This window comes from Urocampus carinirostris, chromosome 1 (assembly GCF_059441175.1).
Source record: "Urocampus carinirostris isolate Australia breed hairy pipefish chromosome 1, RoL_Ucar_1.0, whole genome shotgun sequence".
Taxonomy (NCBI): Eukaryota; Metazoa; Chordata; class Actinopteri; order Syngnathiformes; family Syngnathidae; genus Urocampus; species Urocampus carinirostris.
The window spans coordinates 4,020,155-4,047,304 of record NC_142349.1 but is presented as its reverse complement, the minus strand read 5'-3'; the positions used below and the strand labels follow the sequence as shown (position 1 = coordinate 4,047,304).

The following is a 27,150-nucleotide window of genomic DNA, read 5'->3' as shown; positions in this document are numbered from 1 at the left end:
TGTGTACATATTTATAATACTTTATATAGAATTATTGATGAGGAAGACAATGTTACTTAGCCGCAAACTTTTTTTCTCCTCTGAGCGGGATGTGAAGGGAATTGTGTTGGGGGAAGACAGATAAACAAAAGTGGCAGATGGGGTCTTTGTGAAGGAGTGAAGGAGAAGAATTTGCTCAACAAAGGATGAATAGGTGAGGTAGAGACGGAGGGGGAGAACCCAACCACCTGCTGTCCTCCTCTTTCACAAACACAACACTCCGATTAACTTCCCTTTCAGCCTCTTTTCTCTATCTCCACGTGCACATGCAGGCTCTCACACACACACTCTCACACATACTTCACTGCAATGGCTGGTTTTACTCTTCGAGTACCTCGCCATTAGAGATATGAGCTCCTATTCCCTCTCTTATCTCCTCTTTTTCCTCATCCTGCAGTCAGAAAGACACTACAAACTGTGTTGTTGATCAATTGGATGGCTTCTCTTCTACACGCACAAATCTACCAATTCCCATTATGCATGCACAGTGTTACCTCTTCATGCAAACCTAATTTTTCTAGGATCGTGTTCGTAGCTTGAATTGCTCGTGTAACAAGTGAATTTACCCCATATGAAATAATTGAAAATCAATTGCTCTGTTTTGGTCCTCCCAAAAGCTTCCAAGTGAACCTTGATTCCAAGAGCCAAGAAGAGAATTGCAGGTTCAAGAGCGTTCTCCATTCGGGCCCTGATGTTGTGGAATGCTCTTCCCCCTGAGATTCGATCTGCAACCTCAGTGGAACTGTTTAAACACACTTCTATTCTATAGCATAAGAATAACCTATATTTTATGTTGACGATATCTGTGTATTATTTCTTATTGATTACCTCATGTTGAGTTTTTCCTGGCCCTCATGTAGGTTTTAGATCAGGGGATGGTGTAATAATAGTCTGTGGTTTGCAATAATATGTGGTCTGTGCAGCCCTTTGAGACTCCTTCTGATTAAGGGTTAAACAAATAAACATAACTTGACTATAAAAGACATCTTGCTGATCCCTAAAGAGACTTTGAATTAGTAATTGAACACAAAAGTATAATAATGAGACAAATAATATTAAAGAATTAAAATATTAAAGAAATAAAATGCAGGTTTATTGTTAGCACCTACCATGAAGGAACTCGGCGTAACGAGGGTTCAGCAGGGTGTAGAGGAAGGAATGAAGGGGGGCAGGGGGTTGGCTGGGGTTGCAAGGAGGAGTGACTGAGATCACTTACCTGTCAACATAGAAGTTTTCCCCATATTTTATAAGGTTTTCAATCATTTCAAATTGCTTTACGCTGTATAACAATTTTTATACAGGAAAAATATTACTTTTTAAATGACAGCTCTTGTCTTGCCCATTTCCACTCTAATACCGATAGTCTCAGTCAATGGTCGCAGACAACAACATTATTGGAGATTTCTAATATTGTCGCGGTAATCTACATAGTCCGTTTTGCTGTGAGTAAACAGTTGCTTTTGCTGTCAGTGAGCAGTCACACGCGGGTGAGCGGTCTCTAGTGGTAGTCTCTGGGACTGCTTGTGACCTGGATTCTCCTCCATATACCCAGCAAAATTAAACTCACATATCAAAATTCCCAGGTTTAGAGGCGCTTGTATAAAGAGGTTGCACTGTACTAGGTCAAATCTGGAATACAAGACTCGGCCGACACTCTTTTCTTGCGTTCCTCTGAATGATGGTTTACTCTTTTTTCATCTTATTCCTTTGCAGGCCTATTCTCTCCAGCCGGAGTATCAGCCAATTGGAGGAGGTCTGATGAATAGTGGCTCCATGATTTCATCACCGGTTGACTACCATCAGCTGAGTCGACACATGCCCAACCATCACCCCTCTCTAGACTGGAGCGCCGATTACCATGGCAACGGGTAAGTGTTCAGGAAACATCACAGGTCCAAAAAAAGTATGTCCGATCTTATTCGTGTGCTTGTCTATCGATGGAAAGCGAGTTGTGCAAAAATTCTGAGCGGTGTTCAGAAGTAAAATCCTTAGCTCGAGCCTGACCCGAATTTTGCCCAGGGTTTGGCCAAAAGTGTCAATCATTAGGTTCGGGTTGGCCTGGGCTTCTCTCTAAATTATCATGGTCATGCCGGCCCATGCTTCCCATTCGCCAATTAAAAAAATGCATATATATATATATATATATATATATATATATATACTGGACTGTCTCAGAAAATTAGAATATTGTGATAAAGTTCTTTATTTTCTGTAACGCAATTAAAAAAACAAAAATGTCATACATTCTGGATTCATTACACATCAACTGAACTATTTCAAGCCTTTTATTATTTTAATATTGCTGATTTTGGCTTACAGCTGAAAAAAACTCAAAAATCCTATCTCAAAATATTAGAATATCATGAAAAAGTATACAAGTAGGCTATTCAACTAATCACCTGAATCATCTAATTAACTCGAAACACCTTGCGAGGTTTCCTGAGCCTTAAAAACACTCAGCTTGGTTCAGTAAACTAAATCACAAGTATGGGGAACACTGCTGATCTGACTGCTGTCCAGAGGACCATCATTGATACCCTCCATCAGGAGGGTAAGACACAAAAAGAAATTTCTCAAAGAGCAGGCTGTTCACAGAATGCAGTTTCAAAGCATATCCACAAAAAGTCTGTTGGAAGGGAAAAATGTGGCCGGAAACGCTGCACAACCAAGAGAGATGACCGCAGCCTTAACAAAATTGTGAAGAAGAGCCCCTTCCAGAATTTGGGGGAGCTTCAAAGACAGTGGGCTGAAGCTGGAGTCCAGGTATCAAAAGCCACAGTTCACAGACGTGTCCGGGAAATGGGCTACAATAGCCGTATTCCCATGGTCAAGCCACTTCTGAACTCAAGACAACGGAAGAAGCGTCTGACTTGGGCTATGGAGAAGAAGCACTGGACAGTTGCAGAGTGGTCTAAAGTCCTCTTTTCAGACAAAAGCAAGTTTTGCATTTCATTTGGAAGTCAAGGCGCCAGAGTCTGGAGAAAGGCTGGAGAGGAGCAAAATCCAAGTTGCTTGAAATCCAGTGTGAAGTTCCCACAGTCAGCAATGGTTTGGGGAGCCATGTCAGCTGCTGGTGTTGGTCCACTGTGTGTTATCAAGTCCAGAGTAAATGCAACTGTGTACCAAGAGATTTTAGAGCACTACATGCTTCCATCTGCTGAAAAGCTCTATGAAGATGAGGATTTCATTTTCCAGCATGATCTGGCACCTGCCCACAGTGCCAAAACCACCAGTAACTGGTGCACTGACCATGGCATCACTGTCCTTGATTGGCCTGCTAATTCCCCTGACCTGAACCCCATCGAGAATTTGTGGGGTATAGTTAAGAAGAAGATGAAAGACACCAGACCTACAAATGCAAATGAGCTGAAGGCCGCTATCGAAGCATCCTGGGCATCAATAACACCTCAGCAATGCCACAGGCTGATTGCCTCCATGCCACGCCGGATTGATGCAGTAATCCATGCAAAAGGATTCCCAACCAAGTACTGAGTGCATCAATGGACATTTTCAAATGTTTGATTTAGTTTTGCTGTTATAAAATTATTTTTTTACTTGGTCTGAGGAAGTATTCTAATATTTTGAGATAGGATTTTTGAGTTTTCTTAAGCTGTAGGCCAAATTCAGTAATATTAAAATAATAAAAGGCTTGAAATAGTTCAGTTGATGTGTAATGAATCCAGAATGTATGACATTTTTGTTTTTTTTAATTGAATTACAGAAAATAAAGAACTTTATCACAATATTCTAATTTTCTGAGACAGTCCAGTATATACAGTGCATCCGGAAAGTATTCACAGCGCTTCACTTTTTCCACATTTTGTTATGTTACAGCCTCATTCCAAATTGTATTAATTTAATCTCTTACCTCAAAATTCTACACAAAATACTCCATTATGACTTTGTGAAAACGTTTTTTTTTATACTTTTTTTGAATTTATTAAAAATAGAGAACTAAGAAATCACATTTACATAAGTATTCACAGCCTTTGCTTAATACTTTGTTGATCCACCTTTGGCAGCAAATACAGCCTCAAGTCTTTTTGAATATGATCCCACAAGTTTAGCACACCAATCTTTAGGCAGTTTTGCCCATTCTCCTTTGCAATTAGTCTCAAGCTCAATCAGATTGGATGGGAGACGTTTGTGCACAGCCATTTTCAGATGTCTCCAGAGATGGATTCAAGTCTGGACTCTGGCTGGGCCACTCCAGGACATTCACGGAGTGGTTCTGAAGCCAATCTTTTGAGATCTTGGCTGTGTGCTTTGGGTCGTTGTCCTGCTGAAAAATGAACCTTCGCCCCAGCCTGAGGTCAAGGGCGCTCCGGAGCAGGTTTTCATCCAGGATATTTCTATATATTGCTGCATTCATTTTCCCTTCTATCCTGACCAGTCTGCCAGTTCCTGCTGCTGAAAAACATCCCCACAGCATGATGCTGCCACCACCATGCTTCACTGTAGGGATGGTATTGGCCTGGTGATGAGCGGTGCCTGGTTTCCTCCAAACATGGCGCCTGGCATTCACACTAAAGAGTTCACTCTTTGTCTCATCAGACCAGAGAATTTTGTTTCTCATGGTCTGAGAGTCATTCAGGTGCTTTTTGGCAAATTCCAGACGGGCTTCCATGTTCCTTTTACTAAGGAGTGGCTTTCGTCTGGCCACTCTACCATACAGGCCTGATTGGTGGATTGCTGCAGAGATGGTTGTCCTTCTGGAAGGCTCTCCTCTCTCCACAGAGGAACGCTGGAGCTCTGACAGAGTGACCATGGGGTCCTTGGTCACCTCCCTGACTAAGGCCCTTCTTCCCCGATCGCTCAGTTTAGAAGGCAGGCCAGCTCTAGGAAGAGTCCTGGTGTTTCCAAATGTCTTCCATTTACGAATAATGGAGGCCACTGTGCTCATTGGGACCTTCAAAGCAGCAGACATTTTTCTGTATCCTTCCCCAGACAATCCTGTCTCGCAGGTCTACAGACAATTATTTTGACTTCATGCTTGTTGTTTGTGCTCTGACATGCGCACTCAACTGTGGCACCTTATATAGACAGGTGTGTACCTTTCCAAATCATGTCCAATCAACTGAATTTACTGCAGGTGGACTCCAATTAAGCTGTAGAAAGATCTCAAGGATGATCAGTGGAAAAAAGATGCACCTGAGCTCAATTTTGAGCTTCATGGCAAAGGCTGTGAATACTTATGTAAATGTGATTTCTTAGTTTTCTATTTTTAATAAATTCAAAACAAGTGAAAAAAAAAAACTATTTCATATTGTCATAATGGAGTATTTTGTGTAGAATTTTGAGATAAGAGATTAAATTAATACAATTTGGAATGAGGCTGTGGAAAAAGTGAAGCGCTGTGAATACTTTCCGGATGCACTGTATTTGATTGGTGTCGCATTTCCCAGAATCAAGGACCAGCATTTCATGTTGGTTTTGTCTTTTATTCTAATTAATAAATTGTTTTGATTTTTTTGTCTGTAAATAGACAATCTAATCAAATTAATTTTGGAAACATTCAGAATTTAAGCAAAGTACTACATAATGTCTCTTTTTTTAGCACTAAACTTGATGTATACTTTGAAAAACCCCAAATGCAAAATGGCTTGCTCAGAATTGTTTTTGTTACTCAAAATATAGCCGGCTATCTAAATGCTGAGGGCACAAAATCAACACAATCTATTAGTAGTTCTTTTTTTCACCATTTTATACAGAGATTTCTCAGTTAATGGGGTGAGTGAGGAGTGAACCAGCGATAACTGAAGCGCAAAGCAGCCGTAGGTTTCTATATGATATCATTATATTTTGAACATTGGCAGCCCAGATTAAAAAGCCTGATGGGCCTCATGCGGCCCACGGGTTGTAGTTTGACCACCCCAGTGCCGCAGGTACCTTGTGAAAGACTGAGCAAAAAAATTTGAAGAAAAATGGCGCGCTGGTCTCCAACATTGTGCCCGCAGGCACCAGTTGGCTCCCGAAGGACACCTGCATGTAGACAGATTCTGAAAATAGCTCACCAGTGCTGGGTAATTGTGATTTTCTAATAAAATATTTATTTTTAATTGTTTGACTGAGTCTATCTAACCCTCCTACCAATAATTAACCTGGTAACGATGTATGTACGGGTGTTTGAAATCCTTGAAAATGGTTGAATTTTGATGTTGTTTTCCAGGATTGAAAAGTGCTTGAATTTTGGATAAGGTGCTTGTAAATAATTGAAATTGTTGCCATGTTTCTCAACAAGTTTACCTAAAATGACGCAGACAATGCCCGCTGGTGGCTTTGCTTTGCCATTGCATTACGTTTCTGCTCGAGATTAACGGCATCTGGTATTAATGCACACGGAAGATAAAAATAGCATATGTAAATCGCAGATATATTTGTGGCTCTGCAAAGTACCTTTTTTTCTTTTAATTGTCCCGGAGAAATTGAAAAATGGCTGTGAAAGTCCTTAAAATTTCTTGAATTAAGCCATTAAAAGGTGTACAAACCCTGTGGAGATATAGTAACAACATAGTAATAACATGATAAATTGTTGTTCTTGTAGCCCTTTGTGCTAATTTGTAGGGAAGAAGTGGTCCAGGGGCCACAGCTCGTGTGTGTGAAGAGCCCCAAACTCTGAATTGAAACCTCAGCACACATTGAAGAGAGCATGATGATGCAAGTATCATGGTCTGGGCATGTTTCCCCTACTCTGGTTTTGGGCCCATTCATCGCACACCAGGGATCATGGATCTGTGTGTGTATGTCAAGATACTTGAAGAGATTATGTTGCCTTATGCTGAAAAAGACAGGCCCTTGTTATGGGTGTTTCAACAAGACAATGACCCCAAACACACAAGTAGACGAAGTCTTGCTTCCAAACCAACATAATCTTATGGAGTGGCCAGCCCAATCCCCAGATCTCAATCCAATTGAGAACTTGTGGGGTAATATAGAAAAAGCTGTTTGTGAAGAAAAAACAAGAAATGTAAATACATTGTGGAATGTTGTTAAGCAATCATGGAGAGAAATAACAACTGAAAGGTGCCACAAATTGGTTGACTGACCACACAGATGTGAAGCAATTATAAAAAACTGTGGTCATGCAACGAAATATTAGGATTGCTATATCCTACCTTTTTTGTGTGAAACACATTGTAAAGTGCTTAGGGAGGTCTTCAGTGACTTGAAAAGCGCTATATAAATCCAGACCATTTACCATTTACTCTCACCTTCAAAATGGTTCGAGACCCCTTCTGTAGTTTGTATTATTCATGGGCTTTGTTGCTCTCGTCTTCGGTTGTGCTACACAACACAGCAACTTCTGCTGCTAAAATATGACACGGTGTCCCAATAACATTTTTCTCCATTTTGTCTTCTTCCCTCAGAGGTCCCCAGCGAGATAAAACGTTGTACTTGAGTTAATGTGGAACCAAGTTCTTCACATTTCTACTTAGAGACCTCCTCCAAACTCCGACACTGAAGTGGACTTGCAGTGGGGACCCCAGAAGACAGACTAATGTCTTGACTCAATATTTTTCGATCCAGATTGACAAACAATACTGCTGGCAGCAAATATGAGGAATGACAACGGAAATGCTGTATGTATCTGGCCATATTACTGTGTCCTTGAAGGGAGTACAGGTCAAGACAGAAAAAATGTCCTGCTCCAGCATATAGATTAGTTGGACTGGTTGAATTTGAGCTACTACTTAACTGCATATTGATTTGAGCTGAAAGGTTGCTCCATAAAGGAAAGATTTTCAGCTCTGAATTGTGAACATCGATATATATAATGTAATCGAGGAGCCCCTCACAAAGGAATTTTACTTGCGAGATAACCTCAACAAAGAAAAGCTAAGGTAATGCTCAAAAGGAAAAAAATGTATATATGAGCGTGTTTTATGCCACGGACGCCTATAGACGTCAAAAATCCATTTTAGCCAGGCTGTAAATGAGTTAAGATTCAATGATACCATTTTGAATGCTAACTTAATTCTCGTAACAATGTGTTTTATTTCTTTTTGGGTTTTTTTTTTTTCAGTGTGGCCCGAAATCATTGTACATAATAATGATAATAAGAAATGTCCATCAGCCCCTAAGACAAATAATATTTGTACCTACTTCTTGTATTGTTTTGCCGGACTAGCTATTCAAACAAAAAAACTCAGAGGAGCACTTGTAAAATACTATATGTATTTTCTTTATCAATACAAGGATTTTTTTTTTCTTTTAAGGGACATTGTGTTTTATTTAGCAGTATAAACACAATAATGATTTGAAAAATAAGCAAAAATACATGAATTATTACATAAACGTGTGTTTTTGAAAATAGGTCAATAAATTTGTATTTATTTTACATAACATGAGCCTCACTGCCATCTTGCTATGGTTACCCCCAAAAACCATGTGAAAGGCCGGACAAAAAAATAGAAGAAAAATACTGCGGATTGGTCACTTGGTGTCACAGTAGTTTGTATTCTTCCTTATGATTTGTAGCACTTGATTTTGGTTGCACTAAATAATAAAGCGATATCTAGTGGTCAAATAATACTCGATGTCCCTTTAATGAGACATTGTGGATCATTTAGCATACCCTAATGGTAAAAACAAACTGAGAAAAAAACATTTTGAATTTAATAACAAGTAAAAATAGATGAACTACCACGTAAACGTGATTTTTTTTTTTTAGGGGATACTCTTATGTCGAGAAACTGGATTTATTTTACTTAACATGAGGCTAACCGCAATCCCCAAAAACCTTGTGAAAAAAATTGGAGAAAAATACTGTGTTTGGGTCACTTTGAGTCTACGTAGTTTGTATTCTTCTTTGTGCTTTGTAGCACTTGTTTTCGATGGCACTACATAATACAGCGATATCTAGTGGTCAAATATTTCCCTGTGTCCTTTCAAAGGGACATGGCAGATTTTTTACCACCTCCTAAAGGTGAAATAACGTTATTTATTAAAAATAACTTATATACTGATTCGATTAACAAGTAAAAATACAATAGCTACCACAAAAAAAATCTAAAAATGGTCCTAGGTCTAAAATTATTATTTGTTTCACTTAATATGAGGAGCGCGCACCCCAAAACTAAAAACCTTGTGCAAGGCTAGACCAAAATGAAACAAAAATACTGCAGCTTGGTAAGTTGTCCTTGTGCTTTGTAGCGCTTTTTTCGGTTGCACTTCTTAACACTAAGATTTTTAGTAGCCTAATATAATACATTGTTCCTTTCAAGGGACGTTGTGGATTATTTAGCACCTCCTAGTGGTGAAAACGTCATTTATTAAAAAAAATCACACGATTGTCCGCCATTCTGTGTCTACGGTTCTGATTAACTCTGAAAAACCTTGTGAACGGCTAGGCAAAAACATGAGAAGAACGGTTGTAGGTTGTATTCATCTTAGTGCTATTCAGCACTTGTTTTTTCATTACATGACAAAATACAGCAACATCTTGTGGTCAAATATTACACAGTGTCCCTTAAACTCCCCACATTTTTTCTTCATCTACAGCCAAAGTCAAATGAGCACAGTTACCCACAACCCCGTGTGGTTCTCTTTCATATGTTGGGCGCAAAATCCAGTGTATATGTCATCCTTGAAATAAGGAAATGTCAAATAACTTTTGCTGTATTCAAAGGATTATAGTATGACAGCCCTTCTATGTACTGTATGTATGTCTTTTCTGGTTCCAAAATTTATTTGGACCCAAAATACGTGTGAGTGCGTTTAAGAAAAGATGGAGAGGTTGATAGATCTGCATGGTCTCCTTTGTCATTTCAACTTCTATGTGTGAAGAGGATATTTATGAACCTATAACTATTGCTTTGTTGACTGTGTTTACATTTTTTTTTTAATCAAGGTATGTTTTGATGTTAACGTTGAGCTGAGCAGAGACCGACTCGCTTACTTCGTACATCTTTTTCTTTTTTTTACATGTTTTTGGCAGATGAAAGGACTCTGGGCAACAACCATGAAGTTTTGCTTATTTTTAGATTCTAAAATGTGTTTGAAAATAAAGTCAGTGCTGCAGTGATGTGCAGTCATTACTCCCAATTCTTGGTGTTTTTGTTGTTGTTGTGGTTTATAAATTTAACATGATAAAATCAATATTTTATCTTTCACATCCACTGATGACACATCTTCAGCACTTGGAATTTCTGACGTCCCAGATTTGGTCCAGAGCCCATATCTGGATCAGAATACAATTTTTAGCAGCCAATGTAATTTAAAAAAAACTACGGGTGTTTGATTCGATACCAAGTGTACATATTCCATCCATCTATTATATGCACCTCTCACCTCAGTAGGGTCGTGGGGTGCTGGAGCCCATCCCAGCCATCTTCGGGCAGTGGGCAGGAAACGCCCTGAACCAGTTGCTAGCCAGTCGCAGGGCACACAGACAACTCACTCGCTCATTCCCACCTAGGGACATTTTGGACTGGCCAATTAACCTGACACACATGTCTTTGGAATGTGGGAGGAAACCGGAGTGCCCGGAGGAAACCCACGCAAGCACGGGGAGAACATGCAACTCCACACAGGAAAATTTGATCCCATGACCTCAGAATTGTGCCACTGTGCTGCCGTGCTTCCTAGTGTGCGTATTGTTAGTTATAATTCTCATATTCATAAACACTTCCTCCAAAACTAATGCTTTGACAATGCTTTCCCGTAAAATTATATGACATTTTTGAGTACTGTATAAAAAATAGTCTTTTGTAATATGTTTTTTCATATATAAAACGCATAAATTGATAGTACAATAAAGGCTACCATGTTTTTTTAGAACTTTTTGTATGTATTACAGTATGTATTAGTGCAATGATTGATCAGTTGCTAACTGGTTGCAATGCGATTAGAACCTGGGTCGCAGCAGTAAGGGCGCTAACACTTTTCTACTAGACACCCACTGGTACAGATGACATACAAAAATACATTATAACATCTCATTATCACACTATCTTTACGCTTCCAGAAACACTGATTTGCATTGTAAATTTTGTTCTTAATTCTAAAATGAAGGAATTCTAAAAGATTTAACAGTCGACTGTCTGTAGCAAATGGGAGTTTAATATGCATATGCACGTTAAAGAGCTTGTATAGTATTTTGTTGAAAGACTATTTTTTGCAACATTGACGCACAGCTGAAGAGGAGGAGAAACTGTTTAACCCGTAATAAGATAAGCTCTAATGGTTTATCGCATGATAACTGTAGCACTAATAGTCTAGGTTAGAATCCCATTGAATACAATGTATTGCAGATTGGGACACTGAGATGATTGATCAACTATAAAGCCTCGTGTAATAACGCACACCCATAAGTGCTGTAAGAATTTTCAATCCTATCCACCATATTTCGCGGCATATTAGACGCACCATTTTATAAGGCAATTTCTGGGATTTTTAGGTGAGGCTTATGGTCCAGAAAATACTGTAGACTAATGGAATTAATTTAAAAACATGTAAACAGTTGTCGGTAAGACAGTCCTATCTTTTCTAATCCTACGGCCACACGCCTGGTGACCAATACGGGTATTGATAACTTGCAAATACTGATACCTCCAAATACAAAATTTAATCAAGTTCTCTCTCATTTAACTTTACAATTTAGGGATTTTCTTTTGTCACATCTTATTGTGAATGTTATTAATACAATAAGTGTGCAGCGTGTCCCGACGGATCACCACCTTATCGTGGTGGGGCACTTTGCGCGTCTCCATGACCCCTAGAGCTATGTCGGCGGGAGTCTCGTACTCCTGGTAGGGTTACCCAAGCCGAACAGGTCGAAGGGTAGAGTCCAGACTAAGAGTGATCCCAAAAGCTGGTGGCGGCACGCTTTGAGGTGGTTTCCTACAGACCTGGATCCCGTTAGCCGCCCGCAGTTGTAGAAAGATGCCGGTCGTCTAGGGTCTCCCTTGCCACTGGAACCATCTTCTTTACAATCAAGATAGTGGCGTTGGGGAAAGCGCACCCCTTACGCCACTTTAAAAACCATCATTGCGCAGGTATCCTCTTTTACCTGAGTCTCCGACCACAATCCAGGATCGGACTGTTCAAACATCAGCAGACTCGCAAATAAAAGAAGATGGTCATCATCGAATCGATGGACAACCCCAACGAAGTGTGCAGCATATTATACTGTACTGAGCATCTCTGGATGCAGAGTGAGGCATGCAATTCTTTTGCCTCATGGCAGCCCCCAAACAATATAATTATTTGTACTAACAACAAGCAATCAGCAAGTCAAGCCATCTGGTAACTTTTTTTTCTTTACATGGACTTTTTTTTTTAATAATGGAGGATTACATATTGATCGATGCTTTTATTTAAAAGTAATACTGCATAGACTTCATCTGTGAATTAAGGTGTCCATAAAATCTTTAATTCAAATACTTCATTTCATATTTTGATTTCTTGCTTTGCCAATCATATGATGAGTAAGATTTAGGTTAATATATTGGCAAATCTGACTGTGCCTCACCAAGAATAATGGCACACATGTGGTCAAAAGTTCTTCAAACTGGCATGCTATACAATACACAACAAGAAGCTTTATTATGAGTAAAAGTAAAAATATGAAATATCAATAAAGGAACAGTAAATAATTATATACAGTACACGGACAAACTTAATTCCATAGTTTTTTTCGGACATATCATTTTAAGACTTTGATTACATACACTGCATAGAAGTCTTAATGACAGAGGATTCAAAGGACCTTCTTTTCCAATGGACTGGGTTCACGATTCGAAGACTTTTCAGGGAGAACTAGTCTCAGCTTTCTCCTGCCAGAGGAGACACTTTCCTCCGAAAGGTACTCCTGATGCAGTAGAGGAGAGGCGCTCGCCGCGCTACCTGAAGAGGATGCACTCTGTGAAGGTGCATCCTTTGACAAGCTGGCTGCGTCTTGCATGCTTCTTTCAGTTTCCACCAGATCACCCTGTAAAGCCTCGTCATCAGTCTTATCAGTGTTTGCCAATTCAGCAGCCTGAGAGATCATCTCATTTGAACCATCAAAACTTTTAGAAGTGTTGTTTGGGACAATAGAGCTTGATTTTTTAAAATTAGGGACCAGATGGGGTCGTCCATCTCCAGTCCCAAGGGCTGGTTTTAGACTTGGCTTTGATTCTAGTCTTGGTTCAAAAGTAGAGTCGTCCAGATGCCCTTGGGAGAAAGTTTGGTTCAGTGAAGAGTTTAAGGCTACATTGGGTCTGAGTCCTTCGAACAAAGAACCATGAGGCTGTGTCGTCTGTGACACATTTAACAGCAAAGGGTTGGCATATTCCACATTTTCTACAAAGGAAGTTTGAGGTGATATGGAACCTTGTTGCCTACTATTTGATGCTTCAGCAAAGTGCATGTTCGGTAACAAACTATTGTTCGACACGATGGCTACCTGTGAGCGACCCTCTGGAGTGGCTGTGCTGATTAGAAGAGATTCCTCCTGGAGAGAGAGGTCACTTCCCGTGTGCAGTGGACCTGTTGACCCTTGCAGGGGATGGTTTGTTGAATGAATCACCTCAGTCGCAGATGAAAGTGATGGCTCTTGGGAAGAAAGATGAAGACTTCCGAAATTCATCCCAGCATCTTTGTGTGGAGCGATCATGCCCCGACTGGTGATGGAGGCCTCGTCTTCTTGAGTTGGATCAGTGGTGCTATCTGTTGTAACAGCCTGAAATTGGATCTTTCCTTGTGTCTTTTCTTTGTCATGTTTTTCTTCAATTTGGATATCTAGCCTACTATTAGATGGCACCAACCTTACACTCTCTGATATTTTCTTCCCCTTCTTACTTTTCCGTTTGGATTGGTCTTCCTTGGATTCATTTTTTTCAGTTTGTTTTGCATGAGACGCTCCATTTTTCTTCATTCGGGAATTATACCTTTCCTGCTCAGTTTTCCTTTTTGGGTGGACTTTTGTACTTCGAAATGGTTGTAAACTAAGCTTGGAATTCAGTGAAGTGCTGGAGTGTAGCATTTGTTTGTGATTTTTCTGGACTCCAATCTCTTTTCTGGACATCTTATGACCGGTCTTATTTGACTTTCGATGAGCTCTTCTTTCCATATTGAATGTTACATTTCTTCTTTGCCTTATCGAGTTTATGTTTTTGAATGTACTAAACTGGTTGTAGTCATCAAGCCTAATCCTACTGCTCATTTGAGAGATTGAGTCATCAAATAGACACATATCTCTGATGTTTGAATTACTCTGTCTTAGTTTCAAATTGCGTGTTGACTTCTCATACATCCTGTGACAGTTTTCACAATGAAGTATTGCAGGTTGTGTACGCTGAATCTCAAAATCAGCCCTCCGCCCAATCTCATTGTTAGCATTGTAAGCAGTAAGGGTATCGGGAGTATGACTAAAATAGTGCTTCCGTTGACGAGCTGAAGATGTAGAACGAGCATGAGACAGAGAGTTGTTGGGTATATCTCTCCCGTAAATGTCACCCTTGCTCTTTACCCGATTCCTATTGTTTTCCTCCTCCTCCATGACCAGCATCTTAAGTCTCCTTCTGTCTCCATCAAACTCTGACTTACTGAAATCATCAATCCTGTTGTCCCATGTATTTAGTGTTGAACTTTTAGTTCTGCAATCTGGACAGTTAAAATATGCACCATCATCAGATCTTACATCAAATTGATTACCATATGTCTCTACCTTCGTGTTCCAAGGAATGCTTTTATTGTCCCATAGATGATGGGTTTGCAAAACAAGTTCCCTTTGTTTCTCAGCTACATCACAGTGATTAGGGAGATGGTTAGTTACTGTTCCATTGCCTTCTTCCATGGTCTCCAGTTTTTTACTTTCTATCACTTTCTTTCTGTGAAGAACTTGAGAGCAGATCAGAACAGCCAGCAGTGTCAAAGCAATCCCACCTAATAAACAGAAACAAGTGTTTTAATCTTTGATATTACCATTTTTTTCCACAGTGGATCATATATGCATAGTTTTACTTTCCTTGTGGTTCCCAATTCAAAGGAAAACCATTTTTAAGGTTAACATAGGTTGTTATGGCAAGAATTGTTTTTTTTTTCCCTTGAGTTTAAAATAGCCATATCAATAGAGGTCTGCTTGGACAAATACACTTAAGACAACAAAAATAGGCATTTGAACTGAGCACTGACGTCTTGTCATTTTGTGTAGTTTTTCAAGAGTAACCAAAAATCGTTTGTTGAGTTCTTACATTCCCAAAAATACATTCTTACCCCCATGGGTAAACATTTTGCTCATTTTAAGCATATATGTTCCTAGTTTAAGATATTTTACCTCATAATGTACGAAAAATGATTCGTGAAAATTAGGTGAATATTCTTAAATTTTGCAGATGGTAGATATTGTGGATCATTTTCATTTTCTTATTTCAAGTGTTAATTTTCTTTTTTTTTTTTTTAGAAAATAAACAAGTTCAAATATGTAAAAAATAAAAATTATGAAATACAACACATCAGGTAAGTTGTTTTTTGCAGTGTACATCTATAGCTATAGAATTAATGCCGTCTTATAAAATTTCATGTAGTCATTGCTGCCAGTGAGTCATATGGTACTCCTCTGGTGGTACAATGCACAAAATGTACAGAAATTTGTAAGAAAGCAAAGTGATGCAGATTTTTTCCTAATTGGCATAAAAATTTGTTGATTTTCAGGACAAGAAAGACAAAAAAGATGAAAGACAGGCCTAGAAATGTTTTTATACAAACATGAGAAGTACCGGGCAGATGTATTTGCTTTGCTGTTATACTGTATACATCTAAGAGCTTAATTAAAGCTCCTGTACAATTCCTATTGTAACTTAACATAGGCAATGCTTACCACCAAAGCAGAGGACAGCTGTAATTGCCAAATCCCGAGCATATACTTGAGGTGTCACACTATGCCTTGTCTCTATCTGCACTGTGATGTTCTGGTTAGGAGGAACACAGTTGGCTTTGGTCAGCTCCAGCACGGTAGTTACAGCTGGATTGTCAGTGCTCGCACACACCATCCTCTGTCCATTGTACAGAGTCTGTAACAGGAGAGGTTTGCATTAAAACGTGAGCCATCTGCGAAGACCAGATTGCAGATTCATGCCTTGTCAGGTTTTTGTATGTAGGCGAAGAGGAAGGCTGCTAAATCCAGCAGCTGGCAAGAACAATTCCATGAGTTGAGCTCAAGGTTGAGGTTGGTCAACCAGCTGAGGTAAGAAAAAGACTGAGAAGGAGCGGAGGTCAGGCGGTTCCTGGACATGTCCAAATTACGAAGACGCACCAAACCTTGGAAGCTGAAGTATAAATTATTTAGCAAAGGAAATCCTTATTTAATCATGCTATTTTTCTACCACTCAATACTTTGCACTAACCTGTTTATTCCCAGGCTCTTGATCAAGTTATTGGATAAATCCAGATTCTCCAGGTATCTGAGATTGTCGAGATGGAGAAAACCTGGATCCAAACCGGTGATCCTATTTCCTTCCAGGCTTAGTGTTCGAAGTTCCGTAGTACCTTTGAGCCAGTCAGCTTCAATCTGTACATGAATTACTCCCAAATTATTGCGTAATACAATGTTGTTGTTATTTTTTTCAAAGGATCACTGTGAAGACTCACCCAGCTGATAAAGTTATGACCCAGTGCCAGCACTTGGAGGTGGGAAAGATTGGACAGAACCTCATCTTGCAAGGCTGTGCTGGTAAGGCGGTTGTGGTCCAACAGTAACGTGTGTAGGAAGGGCAGCTCTCTGAAGGATTGTTTATCCATCATTGATATGTGATTGTGGCTAAGACCTGTTGGATGATGGGACACGTTTGCAGATGGGGGGAATATATGATACTTGCTATTCTTTTAGAAGGAATAGCAGAAATATCTTGTAAATATTCAAACTTTGATATTCTCCTGGAGTGTCTTACACTTGATCCAAATCATGTGATGATTTCTAGATTGACTAGCAAATGATTGTTATAATGTTATCAGACATGATGATAAGTTGAAGTGATTGGGTCTCCTATAAGCCTTAGGCTTAAAACTGTCATCCTTTTATCCTTTTGGGTGATTGTTTTATTTTGTGTTGTGATTTTTGTTGCAAAATGCTTGACAAGTAAAAAAAAGGAGATTTTTGTTTTTAATTCGCAATTACTTTCAAATTTATTGATAAATTAGTTGGGGTTTTGTTTTGCCAATGGATAGCATTCGGGCGGCTGAGTGGTTAGTGGTCTTCAAGTCTGTCCAGGGAATTTGTCCCGTTTTAGTGAACTGTCACTCGCTAATCTTAAACAGGTGGTGAATACGGCCAAACCGACGACTTGCCTGTTCGACCCGCTTCCAGGTTCACTTATTAAAGGTCTTTTGGGGTCCTTGGACCTTCAGTTCTAAATATTATAAACATATCACTCTCCTCAGGTGTAGTTCCAGCGGCTTTTAAGTCAGCTGTTATTAAACCTACACTGAAACGGCCCAACCTTGATCCAGAAAGCTTATGTAATTATAGACCTGTGTCAAACCTACCGTTTCTTTCTAAAGTACTTGAAAAAGTAGTGGCACAACAGCTGAATGATTTCATATCCGAGAACAATCTTTTTGAATCGATGCGATCAGGGCTAACCACTCTACTGAGACAGATCTGATTAAGGTAACCAATGATCTCCTACTGGCAATGGACTCTGGCGCTTCATCACTTTTGCTGCTGCTGGACCTTAGTGCTGCTTTTGACACAGTGGACCATAATATCCTACTAGAATGGCTGGAAAAATGGATTGGTCTCTCAGGAAAGGTCCTCTCATGGTTTAGATCCTACCTCTCAGATAGGACGCACTGTGTTAAATATGGCGAAATGACATCTGAGCGTGTTAGTGTTACCTGTGGTGCATTAGCTGATATTATTCGCAAGTATAATATCAATTTCCACTGCTACGCAGATGACACTCAACTATATCTTCCGATGGAGGAATCTGCCACACTAAACTGTGGAAATTTGGAGGCCTCCCTTGCCGAGATAAAAGAGTGGATGTCACTCAATTTCTTGTGTCTTAACTCTGAAAAGACCGAAATGTTAGTCATTGGTCCATCTAAATGCTGTGACTTATTCTCAAAAACTGCTGTGAACATTGACAAATGTCACATCATACAGAGTGACTCAGTTAAAAATGTAGGTGTCATATTTGACCCCGATTTGTCCTTTCAAACACATGTGAAGAAAATTACTAGAACCGCTTTCTTCCATCTTCGCAACATTGCTAAAATTCGTCCTATACTGTCTCAGTCGGATGTGGAGATTATAATTCACGCGTTTGTTACCTCCCGTCTCGATTACTGTGATGCACTACTCTCCGGTCTCCTGAAGTCCAGAATCAAGAGTCTTCAGCTGGTACAAAATGCTGCAGCGAGGCTTTTAACTAGGACAAAAAAGTCCGATCACATCACGCTGATTTTGGCTAACCTGCATTGGCTCCCTGTTAGCCTAAGATGTGATTTCAAGGTTCTCTTAGTACTGTATTATACAAAATCATACATGGACTTGCTCCCTCATATCTTTCAGATCTTATTTGCCCCTCTGTTGCGGTCCGAAGCCTTCGTTCTGAGAGCGCCGGTCTTCTGGTGATCCCAAGAGCCAAGAAGTGTTTCGTGGTTCGAGAGCGTTCTCCATCCGGGCACCGGTGCTGTGGAATGCTCTTCCCCCAGAGATCCGATCTGCAACCTCAGTGGAAATGTTTAAATCTAAGCTCAAAACACACTTCTACTCTATAGCATATGAATAACCTATACTTTTTCTGGACAATATCTCTGTATTATTTGTGATTGCAACATCCTTTGCTGTCTGGTAATCCTGAAAGGGGGATGCCACATGAGCGGTCCTTTCTCAAGGTTTCTTCATTTTCCTCATGTTGACATTTTCAAGTTTTTCCTTGCCCTCATGTTGGTTCCAGATCAGGGGATGGTGTAATAATAGTCTGAAAAAATAGTCTGTGTAATAACCTGTGAAGCCCTTTGAGACTCTTTGTGATTAAGGGCTATACAAATAAAAATGACTTGACTTGACTTGACTTCTAGTGGACGAGCTACCAGCCTTCCTGTGCGGAGTTAGCATGTTCTCCCATATTCCTATATTCCAAAAACATGCATCTCAGGTTTGTTGGCCGGTCCAAATTATCCCTAGTTGTGAATGAGCGAGTGAGTTGTCTGTCGCCGTGTGCCCTGTGACTGACTGGCAATCAGTTTAGGGTGTCCCCTGCCCACTGCCCGAAGATAGCTGGTCTCCAGCACCCCCGCGACCCTACTGAGGATATGCGGTGCATATAATGGATAGATGGATAGCATTCGTGTAAATTGAGATTCGGATTAACCTTTAAAATCAGCAATTAAGTATACATGGATTTCTCTCAAACCTTTTGTCTTATCTACACGTCTCTTAACATGAAGGAAGTTTACAAATGTATACATTTGGCAGGACAGGGGTCACTGGAATTGGTTCGGTTCACTTGAATAACTGAGGAAAGAGTGACTGATGCGGGAAATTGAAAACAACAAACTAGCACAGAACCAAAGGGGACAGAGAGTTTAAATTGTGATGAGGGAGAGTTGTTATAGGAGGGAAAGGGACAAGTGACCACAGCTGTGAAGAGAAAAATAAACCCAGAAGTGAGTGGACAAATAAAGTAAGCCCAATAAAGAGGGGAGCAAGAGAGAGAGTAAATCTACAGAGACACAGGACCCAGAGAGCAGGAACGTGGCACATTCCAGCCTGTTTCTTACTCAAAAGTTTAAGAATGTAATAGAAATACGGATAAATACGTCTTTTTTTTAAAGATTTTTGACAAGCAGGGTGTCTTGACATCATTAAAACAAAATGTACGTTGGCTCAAAAAATTTTGAAATGCCGTTGTGTAAATGAAGCACTACAACTTTTTCCTAACACCATATTTCGATTTTAGAATACTTGTCAAAATTGAGATTATAGTACCTATGACAGTGATGTTGCTCAGGACAGACAACGAGGCCGACCAGACAGCAGTGATGGAGCCTTGGGTGAGAAGCAGAGCCTCTGTTGTGTTTGGAGCATCTGGTTGTGCGTATAAAAATATATGTATATTTATTTTCAACATAATAATAATGATACATTTGATTTCAAAGCCCCTTTCCGGAAACCCAAGGTCGCTGTAGAAAGAATAAAGGACAACCAGCATACCGTATTTGCTAACATTTTAGGGAAAAAAATTATATGTGCTGTTTTCTAAAATCGCTAGCAACACAAACCAACACAGGACTTATATAGCTATATATATATATATATATATATATATATATATATATATATATATATATATATATATTTATTTATTTTATTTTTTTAACTTCCTTGAAAAACACTGTTTCTCTTTTTGGAGCCAAAGCACACATTTTTTGATGAAGGCATGCCGTGTGTTGATAATGTTTGAAGATTTCATTTTCTTGGTTTTTTAAAGCTTAAATTATCATGTTACCTAAATTGACAGTGCGGAGTGGTAGTTCTTATTTGTGGTCACTGTGGTTTAGGAGGAGAATCAGATTATTTGTTTTAGTTAATTTGCTGTAATTGTGGATATCACTATATTTTACTTTGCTTTCTATACTTTACAAAGTGTTTTGTTGTTTTTCTAGAAAAATAACATTAATAATAAAATAAACAAAGAAATATCTGCCCGTGGAACAAATATTTATTTTACTATTTTACTTTTTTATGTAAAATATAAAAAAACTATCACCACAAACATCAATACAAACCAAATTTAAATATCGTGGATTTGTCATATCAAAAGAGGGGTCAGAACCAAAAACCATGGCCAAGATAGACCACAGCTGCACTTGCCAGACTTAAACTCATCTGGAGGGACAAAAACATAGCAGTGAAATCAAAGATTAGACTTATGCAAGCGCTGGTTACTTCCATCTTTCTCTCTGTTTGCGAGACATGGCCTCTTACAGCAAAACTGGAAAGGAAAAGCCAGGCCATTGAGAGTCAATGCTACAGGAAACTTAGCCCATGTGACAAACCAAACAGTGCGCAACACCATCAGAAGGCACATTGGAAGAACTGTTGTCAACGGTGCGAAGACCGAAACTAAATCAATATAGTCACGTCACAAGATCACCAGGACTGGCCAAGTTAATTCTCAAAGGCGGCAGGAGAAGAAAACTAAAAAAGAACTGGGCCGACAACATTGAGGAATGGACTGGTGCCAACTTTGCCATGACCCAAAAACAGGCCAGGAACCGCCAACAGTGGAGATCGCTGTCCAGAGTTGCGTCCTCAATGGTGCGGTTAAAGGATCCATGAACCGTGAAAAAAATACTTATAATTCAAATCAGCGACATTATGCGCAATAATTTTACTTTGATTTATTTAATTATTTTTGCAGTGCTATCTCAAATAACTTTATCAAACAAAATAAGTTATTGAATAATTAAGTTCTTAGATGTATACAGTATAACAGCAATATACAGTGCAGCTTCTTGTGCAAATAATGGGTATATACTGTAAACACCAAAATATATAATCTGCTGCCACCTACTGATTGAATGTTACAGTTACTTAACTGATCCATGGAATAAAGCAAAGACACTGACAAAGGTCATGCGTCTTTGCAAAAATAAAATTGGGCAATTTCTTGCAGCACACCAGGCAAGGTTTAACTGCACACCGGCTGAAAAACATTTTTATAAACACCTGAAAGATGCATTGAGGAACATATAGGGTAAAACACGTACTGTACATTACCTATAATATAAGCCAATCTGTGACAGATGACTGCATTATCAGAGCAGACCATACACGAAGCAGGGCATGATGATACTAAGAAGCGTCGATGGACAGCGATGAGTAATAACAACATCATCAGCAAGATACCTGGAAACATTTGATTTCAATTATATGGAGACTGCTTTCTGGGAATTGAATAATAACATAGACTAGAATAAAAAGCTGTGGGTTGCCAAACATTTCACTTCAGGGAAAATTACATTCCATGCTGTTTTACAGTGAATGCTGAGAGGTGATGAGGTAGCATCTCGCCAATTGGGCTGCATCTATTACAGCATCATTATCGTCAACATCATTCGATGCTTGGCCCGGTAGAAGCGAGCTTTACATCAGCATCGGCTTTCTTTGTTGGTCAGTCCTTCTCAGAGTGAGTCTGAGTAGGGATAAATGGAGACAAAAATGGATACAATGAATTCTGATTGCAGTGAATGTCATCTGTATGATTACAATCAAAGTTCTCAGCAGCACCATTAGGGATTGTCACTTTTGGTGCCGTGTTTGTTGGATTCCATTCTAAATCATTCAAAGACAAATTTGTTATTTTCATACATCTTGTGTTATCATACATTTTGTTTAATATTCCACTACATAAGATAATTGCTCCATGGGAAAGACTTGCATTATGGAAAAGGTAGGCTAATTTACAATTAGGGGTGGGCAATACTGGGAAGGAGCGATCAGATCCAAGTACCGGTAAATGCATCGTAGTATTGATAGATACTAACAATACTGATATTTTTTGCTTGGAAATGTCATGATCATTGAATAATTGAACCCTTCCCCTTTGAATTAGTTTATAAGTATGATAAACAAACCACAAAGATTTTAGAAACTAAAAATATTTCATTTTTCGTTAAATAACTACTAAAACTAAGTTTAACAGTATGAAAAAACATAGAAATATTTCCATTACAACTGTTTCGGAAAAAAACAAGAGTCCAACAAAACAGCAATGTAACTAAAATACAAATACTGCATAAAAATGACAACTCGATAAATGAAATACCTTCCATTGCACAATGTTTTGGAAATAAAATCAGTTATGCAAATAAAGTGTCAAATGTCTCTCATTGGCTCTCTTGCTATAGTGACAACTGATTTACAGGTGTCTGTTCAGGAACAGTAATGTCTTTATATTTTTGGTTGCATCTTGTTGCTCTCTGCAGGCAAAGCTTTTTTCAAGTGTTTATGGAAGGTTTTGGTGTTGGCACAGTTGCGAACTACTTGACCACACAAATTACACCTCCTTTTTTGTAGTTGAAAGAAAAAAATCCACATTGTGCTGCACTTCCTGTTTGCCTCTGTCATTTTTAGCTTCTGGCAGGAGTGTTCACTGAGATATGGCTGTCTCTTCTGCCTGGCATGCAGGTTGCAGTAGAAGGCCAGGTAGTGGGAGGAGCTAAAATTGTGCCCGTCAGTCACATAATCAGGCATAAACTTAAATAATGGTCAAGGACGCTGGGTGAAAGAGTGAAGGGTTGCCCTATCTACATAGAGAAGTGGCGCTTTAAGAAAAGTGGTGGTGGAGGAACGAACTATCAATCCCAAGACAACAGCATCGATCCAATCTTAGTACTTGCTTAATATCGATAGGCATAATGGTTGGGCTTAGCATTGCCGGGCTTTGCGTTCCAGGGCTTGGAGTTGCCAGGTTTTCTACTTGAGCGAGCTTGTTGGGGCCGTGGTTTGGCGACATGGAGCTCCAGAGCCACTTGTACACAAAAGCAGATGTTTATCAATTTTGTTGGTGTTTATTGGGTTGTCTTGACACGAAACCTATCTTCAGACACTCCCAGAGGCCTAAAGTACTACTGTGTAGATAGTCACGAAAATCGGTTCAGCCATTTTGGAGCCTATAAGCCACATACGAGCACACACTCACACAAACCCACACAAAAATCCGGATTTATAAAGCAGTTGAGATAACATCGATATCTGGAGCAATATGCGCACCCTTACTCACAATGTCTTCCAAGATTTTCAGCAATAGATCAGAATAGCCAGACATTTTCTTGTAAGAACATCACACAGAAAATATAACATAAAAGGGGAACTTAAAATATTTTTAACAGTAATTTACCAAGCATGCCAAAATCCAGTAATGTGTAGTAGGGTTCATATTTGAACAGATTTACACAATATAACCAACATTTAAACTGTAGCATCAAAAAAAAAAAAACATTTTATTGTCTTACCTTAACTTAAGAATTAAGTCTATGCACAGCTCCTTTTGAATAATAGCATCACTAGTTAGTTATTCTCCATTATGAAAAACAGACCATACAACTATACAACTACATCGATTTGACTTGCTGTTAGCTTGCTAATACGATTACTAATTCTATTGTCTGGCCCAAAGATGTGCGCCAAATCAGAATCCTTGGGCTCACTACCGCCGTCTCGTATAAGGCAAAAGAAATTTGTGTGCCTCACTGCATCTGCTGATGCTCTCCACAGTTATATGTTACATCTAATTGTATTAATATTCATAATATCACCAATATAACATAAAGTCCTCTGATTTTTGAAATAGAAAATAAAACAACTGTGAGTTCGAATGAGGACTAATTTTGAAACTGAATAGATATAACCATTTAACATTGTTTTAGTTTTATACCTACCTCCACTGACTGCACTGCCAAAATTTGTGTACTTTTCATTTGTTTATATTTTAAAGGGCTGTACAGGCGCAAATCATATTTTTAGTAGATGAAATGGACAACCTATTTTTCACTTCTTTAGGTGGACTGCAGATAGCCTCATGGCCTGAGTTTGGACACCCTCTGGTCTGGATTCTAACATGGAGCCACAGGCTGACTTTGTCAAGGATATAAAAATTGCCGACAAAAAAGGACCTAATGCAGATTAACTTTTTTAATTTAACATTCACGCATGTTCCAAATTAATTTAAGAGCACTTTTCGTTTCTGAGCATCAGATCAATAATCGGTCATTGAAAAAAAATGCTCGTAAGTATATTAATCTTTGTTGCTCTTTGCCGCCATCTATGGGCTTAAAGTCATGATGGCATCCTCAGTCAGTTCATTCATCAAGTTAATACGTTTCTTAGATGCACTCGAATAAACTCTTCTTTTTTCATCTTATTGGGTTGCCTTTTATACTGCATTAGAAAAAGGCATTTTGTAACTTTTAACATTTTTATGCTAAACTAACAAAAACAAAACCGCGATTACAGGCTTGAAGTCCCTCTCTTACCTCCAACCCCCCTTTCTTTTTACCTTATGTGTCGCGTATCCCATAACAGCGTTTCAAAAAGTTTTATACAACCAGATAGACGGTGGGAAAAAAAATCATATTGGCTCTTTGAACTTAGTTGGGCATTATTAACACATAAAAAAATAGAGAAAATATTCTACTTTCAGCGTTTTAAGGACATCTGAAACAACTGACCCCTTTGACATTTCATATGTTAATTAAATCTGCTGTTTTTATCCAATAAAGCAGGGGTCACACATGTGGTGCTCATAAGAACCAGGTAGCCCTTTAGAGGTCATCTGAGTATCCCGTGAACTGGTTCTGAAAATATCTCAACAATTCATTGTGATTTTCTAGAAAATTGGATTGATAATTCGCATGGTATTTTATTGGTTGACTTAGCCTTTTTTTAACCCTGCTTCTAGTTATTCCTACATGTCAGTAACATTATACTAACATAGTAACAACAATATAGTAATAACTCAGAAACTCATTATAGAAATACATATTCCCTTGTCCTTGAAACGAAAGGGAGCCCTACGCTTCAAAAAGATTGGTGAACCCGGCCCTAAAGCATTTTCTAAAACAAAACCTCCTCGAGGAAAACTCACCTGACACGAAGCTATCGCTGCTGTTTCTATTCCAGACACATTATTCACAAGAGTTGCCGATATGATCGGTAAGGAAGAAGGGAGTACTATGTCTGCTAATATGTTCTGTAACTGTGTATGCGTAGCTTAGGTGACCAACGCTATTGACGCGCACGCTCAGTTTCACCCGATGTCATCCGAGAAGAGAGGATGTGACTGAATTTCACATAAAAAAAAAAACTTAAAACTGGCATTTTATTTAAAGATGGTCTCTGTATACGATTTGTGTTAATCAAACTCCTCTGAAAAAGAGTTATGAAGTACTTAAATATCAAATATGTGGACTACAGTTAACTTCTCGTTTATCGTGTGGTTACATTCCCCCCAAAAACAATGATAGGCAAAATCTGTAAATAGATTATTTTAATTTTTAAAAAATGGGACAATCAAATACTTATACATTGAAACCAAAGGTCAAACCCTTTTACAGACTCAGTCATCTCATCTCTCATCTCATTAGCCGTACCGCTTATCCTCATTAGGGTCGCGGGTGGGGGGGGGGGCGGTTGGGGGGGGGCTGGTGCCCATACCAGCCATCTCCGGGCAGTGGGCAGGGGACACCCTGAACTGGTTGCCAGCCAATCGCAGAGACTCAGTCATATGTTTAACAAAAAAAAGTAATGTGGAAAGGTGTGTTTTTTTTTTTTTTTACAAATAACGACTGTACTTCATGGAAAGACTGTGTAGCCAATCAAAATGCAGAACATAATGCACGATGCGAATCAGTGAAGTAGCGAGACCGTGAAAAGTGAACCCTGTAATAGAGAGGGTTCACTGTATATCTGAAGAAGAGGGGGGGGAGAAACGTCATTATCAAGAGCTTTTTCTTTGAATATTGGAATGTTACGACTGCATGTATGGTCTTTAAACACACCGCAAATGTAGCACTAAATGCGATTGGTTGCTCTGTCTGGTAGAGGGATGATTTTCGTCAATCCCTTGTCTTACTTCAAGATGAGAATCATCTCTCCCAAACTATCTTCTACAGAAAATGTGTTGCCATAGCTTCGAAGAGCTATAATGTTTCAAAAATAATATTTATTTATCTTTAAGCATTTTCCCATTTATAAGATCAAACTTTTCTACCTAAAAAAAAGGTTTTCTTCTGTCTGTTTTCTTTTCCTGGTTCGGTTTTATCCTGTTTCTCATGAGGGCTGGGTCGATGACGTCAATTTTTTATTTCTTTCCCCTTACTTTTTTCTCATTTCATTTTCTTATTTTTTCTTTTCTATTTTCCTTTCTCTTTTTTCTTTACATTGTTATCCTGTTCCTGTTAACATTGTTTTTTTCTTGTTTCTATTAATTTCTTGTCTTCTATTCATTTCATGACTTTTCTGGTTTTCTTATTTTCGTCTCTAGTCAAGTCAAGTCATTTTTATTTATATAGCCCTTAATCACAAAGAGTCTCAAAGGGCTGCACAGGTTATTTCTATTTTTCAGACTATTATTACACCATTCCCTGATCTGGAACCAACACGAGGGCAAGGAAAGA

The 27,150-nt window shown here is 39.0% G+C and overlaps 2 protein-coding genes across 2 annotated transcripts in view; one reads left to right on the top strand and one right to left on the bottom strand.

The window, feature by feature from the left end:
- The window catches only part of tox (thymocyte selection-associated high mobility group box), a 90,112-nt gene extending 80,029 nt beyond the window's left edge, over positions 1-10,083 (top strand). The window contains exons 9-10 of the mRNA XM_088343242.1: positions 1,753-1,907; positions 7,407-10,083. Coding sequence (XP_088199368.1) covers positions 1,753-1,907; positions 7,407-7,443 — 192 coding nt within the window. The 3' untranslated portion in view covers positions 7,444-10,083. The remainder of the gene's footprint in view (positions 1-1,752; positions 1,908-7,406) is intronic.
- A 2,656-nt stretch (positions 10,084-12,739) lies between these two features.
- On the bottom strand, positions 12,740-23,352 carry lrrc53 (leucine rich repeat containing 53). The gene is made up of 8 exons (XM_088320471.1): positions 23,334-23,352; positions 21,752-21,883; positions 19,958-20,056; positions 16,612-16,787; positions 16,368-16,531; positions 16,100-16,289; positions 15,842-16,034; positions 12,740-14,907 (listed from the first exon to the last, which is right to left on the bottom strand). The coding sequence occupies exons 1-8, from the start codon at positions 23,350-23,352 to the stop codon at positions 12,740-12,742; spliced, it is 3,141 nt and encodes a 1,046-aa protein (XP_088176597.1).
- Positions 23,353-27,150: the final 3,798 nt, after the last annotated feature.

Coding starts and splice junctions, on each gene's coding strand:
- lrrc53 (XM_088320471.1), bottom strand. Junction 20,057..21,751: donor CAGATTGGCTTATATTATAG/GTAATGTACAGT, acceptor ACGCACAACCAG/ATGCTCCAAACACAACAGAG. Junction 16,532..16,611: donor GTCATAACTTTATCAGCTGG/GTGAGTCTTCAC, acceptor ATTCATGTACAG/ATTGAAGCTGACTGGCTCAA.